This window comes from Lissotriton vulgaris, unplaced genomic scaffold (assembly GCF_964263255.1).
Source record: "Lissotriton vulgaris unplaced genomic scaffold, aLisVul1.2 SCAFFOLD_3923, whole genome shotgun sequence".
Lineage (NCBI taxonomy): Eukaryota > Metazoa > Chordata > Amphibia > Caudata > Salamandridae > Lissotriton > Lissotriton vulgaris.
This window is the reverse complement of record NW_028241663.1, coordinates 181,463-189,952: the sequence shown is the minus strand read 5'-3', so window position 1 is coordinate 189,952 and position 8,490 is coordinate 181,463. Positions and strand designations below refer to the sequence as shown.

At 47.7% G+C, this 8,490-nt stretch overlaps 1 protein-coding gene across 2 annotated transcripts; it reads left to right on the top strand.

The window, feature by feature from the left end:
• Positions 1 to 3,322: 3,322 nt before the first annotated feature.
• LOC147670595 (uncharacterized) lies at positions 3,323 to 7,027 on the top strand. 2 transcript variants are annotated; one of them, XR_015303649.1, is made up of 3 exons: positions 3,323 to 3,421; positions 4,176 to 4,301; positions 6,097 to 7,027. XR_015303649.1 is itself a non-coding variant. In XM_086948142.1 (2 exons), exons 1-2 carry the CDS (start codon positions 4,163 to 4,165, stop codon positions 6,492 to 6,494), a joined length of 537 nt encoding a protein of 178 aa, XP_086804268.1. In that variant the 5' UTR covers positions 4,147 to 4,162; the 3' UTR covers positions 6,495 to 7,027. The 2 variants fall into 2 exon arrangements, 1 of the variants encoding a protein (XP_086804268.1); XM_086948142.1 differs by lacking the exon at positions 3,323 to 3,421 and having other exon boundaries at positions 4,147 to 4,301.
• The last annotated feature ends 1,463 nt before the right edge of the window (positions 7,028 to 8,490 follow it).

Below are 8,490 nucleotides of genomic sequence, written 5' to 3'. Positions count from 1 at the left end.
CTCTCTGTCACCACTGCCACTCTCTGACTACTCATGCCACCCTCTGGCCCACCCATGCCACCCTCTGTTTCATCACCACACCCTCTGGTTGTCCAGTGTACATTATTTTCGGCAAAGCAAAGCACACCTTCCCTGCCTCAAGTGACCTGAATTAATTTGGGGCTGATTAATGTGTCACAGAATATTTTTTTAGCTGGCACCTGCTTCCTTAGTGCGCCCTGATTAGTGATCTTTTGCACTTGCTAAGTGCTTTCATTGTTGCAAAATTAGTTACAACACCTGCCCTGCCCCAACTGACAATAATGAATTAGGGGCTAATTAATGTGTCACTGAAAGAATTTAAAGTTCCAGCCTGGCACCTGCTTGTCTGCTCCTTTAGCTGTAAATCAGGACCTTTGTGGCATACAGTTAAGGTCAGAGCAGGGTCACACAATAGTTGCAAGCAGGCAACCGAATTCTGGAGGGCCCCCTCAGGAAGCAATACAAAGAATCGTTACAAATCATGAGGTTGACCTTTTGCACCTGCTCATTGCTTTTGCTTTTGCTGAAATCGTTTTGCGGTTTTTTTCGCGCTATTCGCGGGGCGCGGCGTCGTGCGAAACCGACCGCGGAAGCCGCCAATTCGTGCGAATGAGCATTTTATTTTTTTGCGGCTTGTTGTTTCGCGAGTTTTTTTGCAGTATTCGCGAGCCGCTTGCAGCGCAACACGCGAATTTACCCCAAGGTCGAGTACGGGCGCGGCCATTTTGTTTGCGTGACGTATTTCCGTTTCCGCCCGCTATGTATAATCTCGCGCAGTAAGCGCATTGCGAGTAGAGGTTCGCACGAGATCGCGCGGGAAATCTAGAGGTTCGCACGAGATCGCGAGGAAAATCTCGCGCGAACTGACTTTCGCGCTCGGAAACGGGCGCCGGCCATCTTGTTTTTCATTCATTTCCTGTGTCTGGGCATGGTGTTTAATCCTCTTGATATCTTTCCCATCCTTTGCTTGTTTTCAGTTTTTTTTTTACGATTTTGCTTCTTATCTATCCCTCTCTTTTCCTAGCTGTATATTTTTGTCTTTTCTGCTATTTTTCTTTACTTTTAAACTACTTTTGTAAACTCTTTTCTTTTCTTCTTCCCTATCCTATTCTTTCTTAATTTTCTACTTCTTCCTACCTTACCTGCCCAGACCATGGTCAAGCCAGGCGCCGTGAAGCTGCCCAGGCACTTGAGGGCCGCAGCGGCGGCGGGGAGTAGTGCTGGACCCAGTGGCAGGACAGCAGGCGTGAGATCGAGGGGGGAGCAGGTGACGCGCCGGGAGATATTCAGCCCGGAGGAAGTGGGCGCGCTGGTCTACTTCGTCCAGCGCCGCCTTCCCAGGACCATCGGGGGAGGCGGCAGGATCGCGGCCGGCGGCTATAACATGCGGGAGCGCCGGAAGCGGTGGGAGAAGGTGTGCTGGGCCATATCCCACCTCTACGGGGTCCAGCGCACCTACAGCCAGGTCACCCATCGCTGGACGGACCTCCTGGACCGCGAGCGCGACCTGCTGGACCAGCTCGGCTTGGAGATCCCCGGGCTTGGTGAGTAGTAGTAGCCATTGGCATTTAATCACTCACTACTATGATGTTTTCTCCTGCTCTGTGTTGTTGTATTGCAAATATTTGTTTTTTACATGGAGCAAGCCAATAATGCCGCTGATGACGATTACATTGTAGTTAAATTATATTTCAAAATCTTCTGTGCATTTCAGGTGCACTGCTCTCCTTCTCAGTGGGGTTGCTACTATGCTTATTTGTTTTCTATTTCGTGGTCTCATTGGCCTGAGTAACTATTATGTATGAGTGTACTTAACAGAACTGCGTAATGCTAGACACTAGGGGGCAGATTACATTTACAAGCCCCTTGCGCCACGTTTACGTTGCCTTGCGTGACGCAACAGCGGCGTAAACGTGCCGCATCCCTGCAAGTCATTTACAGCATGACGCATCTAGGGAGATGCGTCACGTTATAAAGCCATGGGCCTGCACCACAATGGGTGCGTTCCTAGTACGCAGGGTGGGCGGTCCAGCGGCTGTGCGCCTCGCAAAATTGCCTGCGTGAAATCTACAAGATTTAACGCAGGCACTTCTGCGACGCTGCTACGTCAATTCAATTCCTTATGTCTGCTCGAAGCAGGCGAAAGGACTGACACAGCATGTAAAGTATTGGGTGGCCCTGAGCATTACTGGAGTTGCATTGCGTTGGCGACGTGACTCCAGCGATGCGCCGCTCTTACGTGACGAGATGCGTCACGCAAGTGCCTACCCTTGCGCCAGGGCGCGCCGCATTGTAAATGAGGCACATCTGCCGTGTCGCAAGGGTAGTTTTGCGTGACGCATTTGATCTGGCGCATCTCTGGAGATGCGCCAGAACGCGTAAGTAAGTATGCCCCTAAGGGGCAGAATTGCAATTACCGTCGCATCCCTGCAAAGTAGCAGGGATGCGCCATTAATTGTGCGGCCCGCTACCACCACCAAACATGGTGCGCCGTATTTGCAATGCGGCTCCCCATGGGCCCAAAACGTCACCGAAGCTTTACTGCTGGAGTTGCGTCGCAACGATGGCGCAGCTCCATCAATGCTCTGGGGTACCCTATCTCCCCAATGCTGGGTCAAGCCGTACGTCTGCTTCAAGCAGGTGCAGGGTTTGTGTGACGCATCATTGTCCTAAAGGTGACTGATTGATATTTTGTAGATTTCCCTCAGCCACTATTAGGATGTGTTCCAGCGCAGGAATGCCCTCCCTTGCGCCGGAACGCCCCCTGATGGCGCAGGGCTTTATAACGGGATGCATCTCCCAAATGCGTCACGTTGTTATAATATTATACGCCGCACCATGGCGCCCTTTTTTGTTTAGCTGCTGCGTCACAAAAGTCACGCAAGAACGGCGCAAAAGAGCCGCAAGGGCTTAAATCTGCCCCTTCCTTTGTAACCCTGACAATAAGAAAAATAGTGGCGGTGGATTGATAGTTTGACTATTTAAATGACTGGTAATGTAGCAGGCAACTGTTAGTGTTGTCACTGATCTGACTGAAATCACAATGGAGTTTGTCTGTCACTTTGCGTCTTGCCTGCGGACTGCTGCCTGCCAGTCCTAGGTGAACGTTTCAGTACTTTGTTTAGTGAGTTACGTGACTTTCGAAGTCACAGGTCCGCAAATAAATAAAAAGTAACCATAATCAATATAATTTCGCGGAAATATTTTGTTATTGTTCTTTTGAAATGTTTGATTTGGTTGACATTGACAAGCAACAATCATCCATGTTTTCTGTTCTTTCTTTCATGTTGTACGTCAGCTCCCCCCAGGGGCGAGAGGAGGACACAGGAGCAGCAGGCGGCGGATGCTGTTCATCAACAGGGCCAGGATCGGGCAGGCGAGGGCTCCTCTGCTGGCCCCAGTAAGTTTTCATTTTAGACTAGTACCTATTTTTCCTAGCGTTCCTCATTTGAATTTTTTCAAAATTGTCTTTGCTCTTCTTGTAGACTGTATCTAAATTCTTATCCTGCCTCTACTATGACTCCCTGTGGTATTACTAGATTATTCTTATTAGTCTGTCTGTGTAGCTAACTAAGATTGCACGGTTGGCGAAACTCCCATGATTCTAGTCAGCAATAGCTCTATCAACTTAGTGCAGTCCTCTGGGATTGTCCATAATGTCTTTTGAAGTGTTCTATCTGGACTCATGCTTGCAAAAATTGCAAAACCTTTCGTTCAGTCACTCTAGTCTGGAGGACCAAAAAACACAGATTGTATTTAAATTTAAAAGCTTTATTAAAAGTAAACACATTTATTAAAATGAAGTCATAATAAAACTAAACGTTTAACTGATAATGGAAAAGTGGTTAGTGCTGACGATTAATTGAAGACATTTCTTGTGGTCGAGCCGAGCTCTCACCTGGTTTCAACTTGATCTTGTTGTTAGAAGTCCATCTTCTGTCTGTGTGGAGAAAAATGGTGCGTGTTAAAAAATCAGCCTTCATCAGTTGTGCCAAAAAGTGCAGCAAGACAACCTTCCCTGGAAAAAGGGACATTTTTTTTAACTTTAACGTAGACAGTCACAAATTACATTGTTTTCACATGTCTTCATTCCTAGACCAAATACTAGTGACTAGTGAGTGCTTTATTCTAAGATTCTTAAATGTACTTTGTAGGTGGAACATCTGGTGGCGGGGCCAGTGTGGTGGTGGTGCTCGACACGGAGGCGGAGGGCAATTCATCATCAGGGGAGGAGGCGGCGGCGCCGGATGTGAGAGTTGAGACGGTGGTGGCGGCCAGAGGTAAGCTCTTATATATTCCTTACTTATTGAGATTGAAGACTAGCTGGGAAGGCAAGAATATGAGATGCATGGCTGGGTGAATGATGAAGCAATGATGGGTGGAAGGACAACAGCCTGGGTGGGTGACACAGAAACTGTATGTGTCCATATACCTGGATCATGCTACTATCTGACTCTTAGATAGCATATGTGTATCTAGAGCAGGGGTACTCCTAGTACGGCCCGCGGGCCGGTGGTGGCCCGGCAAGCCTTCGTTGGCGGTGCGCTGACCTTGCAGACAATCACTGCTCCCCCGGCCCCCACAGAGCAGAGGCTTTTTTGTATTTCACCTGTTAGCGCCCCTGCATCTCCACTCTGACAATCACTGCTCCCCCGGCCCCCACAGAGCAGAGTGGAGATGCAAGGCCACAAAGAGGTGAAATAGAACTAAGCCTCTGCTCTGTGGGGCCGGGCAAGCAGTGATTGTCAGGGTGGAGAAGCAGGGGCGCTAAAACAAACAAAGCCTCAATAATATGTTAATGGTCTTTTAAAGACCTGTTAAGTACTTTGGTGTTGTTGTCTGTGTGTGCGCGTTGAGGAAGCGGTCTCAACCCGGGCTGAAGGCTGACACAGATAGACACACACACAGTGAGATGACAGAGGGAGAGGGAGGGCAGGAGGGAGAGAGAGATGGAGGGAGGGCAGGAGGGACAGCAGGAGGGAGAGAGATGTATGTAAATGCTGGGTCTGGTGGCTCAGTGGATGAGGGCATCTGCTGCAGGGACCTGTGTGCAACCTCATGGTCACAAGTTATCGTTTTGCTTTAGCCCCGCCCCCTCTGACTCCGCCCCCACCAGTGCGGCCCTCGGCCCCAAACTACACTGTAAATGTAGCCCCTGAGAGAAAGTTTGTGAGTACCCATGATCTAGAGAGAGTAGACGGTCAGTGGATGAACTAAGTGTAACTTTGAAGAGCATGTAACACTAACACTGCACCCGCACGTCCGTTCCAGTGTAGGAAAGGCAAGGAAAAGAACTTTTAATTTTGTCCAAATACTACCATAAATAGTAGCAGTAGTTTGTATTGCAAGCACTGCATAGATCCGGTTATTATGGTGGCCACTCCCTACCTCTCTTAATAAGTTTAGTAGTACTCAGTCATTCATGTGTGGATGTATCACTGCCTGTCACTCAATAAAAAGCAAAGCACCTAAAGTCATCCCATATATAAGCAAAAACATCCCATGTGAAGTGATAGATAATCAGATTATTTATCTTCTTCAATTTTCCATTTCTAGTACTCATTTCCACTGTAGGGTGAAAGTTAAATTAATTAAGCAGTAGCCCTTGAGTTGTAACAGAGTATTCTCAGTGCCACCCGTAATAGAAAAGTAAGAGATTCACCACCTGCATGTACTGGACGGGTACAGTAACGCAACGGCAACGCAAGTCTAGGTCACTCCTCATGGCGTGCGTCTCTTTTTCTCGGGTGCAAGTTTACCGCGCTGGCATTATGCCGGCTTGCAGAAAATAACGTACCAATTTTCCAAAACAAGAGACAAGAAGAAGAATAAGACTGGTGTACTTTCATAGTCGACTCCAATGGAAGTCCACAGTGCTCATAGAATTTGTTCCTTAAACTCCCACTAATGTTAGAGCAAGGATGAAGAAGTGTGAGGTTAGATAGATACTGGCCTCAATAGTTATGTAATGCGCTTGCAAGTTGCTAGTTGTACTGCAGCACACATTTCTGCTGAATGATTGAGTTAATCTTAAAGAGCATTGGTTACAGACTATGTCTTTCTTTCTTCATATAGGTTCTCCTTCCAAACGAACAAGGAGGAAGGAGCTGGCTAGAGCGGCCCGGCAACGGAGAATCGAGGCCACTGTTGCGGAATATCGGCGGCTGGTGGCCCTGGAGGACGTGGAAAGTGTGCGGTCGACAACAACGACAACGTCGTCCTCCGTGGCCTCACCGGCTGCCACCGTGACCCAGCACAGTGGTCCACCGAGACTGAGCCGGGCTGCCAAAGGCAAACGCCACCGCCGAGCAGCAAGGCCAACAGCTGCTTCTCACAGGCCTTGCACCTGCAAGGCAGTGAAGGCACGCCTGCGCCGCACCACCCTGATGGTGTCCCGCCTTCAGCAGGAGCTCGCCTTGCTCCGCGAGGAGCATGATGCCCTGGCCCAAAAAGTGAACAGCATCCACCCATAGTGTCCCTTGCCCCTTTTTTAGAGACTTTTGGGGGGTGGGAATTGGGAGTTGGGTTTTTGGGGACTTTTGAAGGACAATCGTTGGGGTTAGGGAGGGTCTTGCGGGAGATTATTTTGTTAGGGATATAAATATACTTTTTCAAACTTTATCTGAGCATACCTGTTTTTTACTGCTTGCCTGGTGGGTGGGGGTTTAACGTTGACTGTTTTCCTGAAAGTTTAGTTCCATTTTCTTCCTTTAAGTGTAAATGCCCAAATGTTTTCAACACTAAGTGCCTCTCACAGACTAAGTGAAGTGAATCCAAGAGTCCTAGGACTTTAGTAGTACTACCTTCAGGCTCTCGTCTCTCGTACTAATACTCCATTATACCCCCAAACCACCAAACGCTTATCTTACCTGTAATTTGTGTTTGAAAGTAGGGCTAGGCCCAGGGCTGGCTCCACGGGAAACACCGAATAACGTTGGCAATCTTGGTCGGATAAAATTTCCTCATAGCGGTGGTAGTAGTGGTGTGACACAGTGGCAGTTGCATGCCTATGAAAAAAAAGAAAATGAAATCTGGTTTGTCCTCCTGAGCAATTCAACGGTACAACTGAGAATATAGCAGGTGACAGAAGTACAGTAGAGCAGTGCCACATTGTAGCCTAACAAATGGTAAAGTATAACTACTAATTCGGTTGAAGTTCTTTCACATTAGCAATGGTTCTTTGTCAAGCAGAGTAAGAATATATCATCGACAACTGTGGAAAGAAAGAATGCGACAGTACAGGGCCTGTGTGGAATTATTGATAACTATATTCAACATAAGGTCTCTGTAGCCAGATACCCGAGAGCCTTGCTGGTCACTATAAATCCATTCACAACAACACTCAATGGGGTTGGTCTGGAAGGTGTCACGTTTACTCCCCGTGATCCAGTCGATGCAAATATGGTTCCACCTCCAAATGTCACCAACACCCAGAAGTGTAAACACAGGGTGTTCGAGGCATTAGGCGAGGGAGAAAAATAACAAACTAAAATAAAAAATGTGGGATGGGTAAAGGTAGGGTCAGCAGGGAAAGGATACCTGTAAGAGAAGACAAGACAGGCATCAGTGAAGTGATGTCCTAACATACAAGGGTACTCTCATATAGTCTCACTAAATAGTCTGCAAGTCTCCCGCCTACTCATGGGAAATGTAGTTTCATAGTACGGTAGGCGCTTAGGGGCTGCGTAACCTGACAGAAGGTATAGTAGATAGAAAAGGAGAAATTGCTTTTTTTCTAGGTGTCCCCTCACTCACCAGGGTTGCCCCTTGGTGACATGCTTCATCATTGGGGCCATCCCAGTCCTCTACGGCCTGGGGCGTGCTGCGACTTGCGAATTACGTAGGAGCACTTACAAATGACTATGTGTGGTGCAGATAGTGGAGTGGACTAAGTGATGTGTTAAGGGATCAATGTAGAAGCCGAGAGAGAGCAAAGAAATGCAGTCACAGTCAGAGAAAAAGGCAAGGGATACTGTATCTATGTGGTTGTAGTGGTCCTGTTGGAAGTGGTAAGTAAGTTGCCCGCAGAAAAAAAATCCTCCTATTAGCGGCACTCCTCCATTGCAGCCGACGCTTCGTCCACCGATGTTGGTCACCAGAAGACACCCTGTCCACTGCCTGCCTGATGCTGAATTGTGGCTCGCTACTGTGAAGCCTGACTCCATCCTTTTTTCCCCATTGCAGAGACTGAAACCCGGCCTGTAATTATTCAACGAAAAACAGGAAGTGATATAATATTACAACACCACTGATAAATAAATATAAGGTATGTAGGCTGTGGAGTGCAAAAAGTCACAATTTGTTTTTCCTAGTAGACAGACAGTACAATGTTTTTGAAAGTGCGTACTCTGAGTCACCTTTTGAAGGATAAGTAAGTATGGGCAAATTAATGTAGCGGATCTTGCCCCTCAAGCTAGGTGTACTGTAAACTGTGTTTTAGAACAAAAATAGATCTTCCTAGCAGTGCTC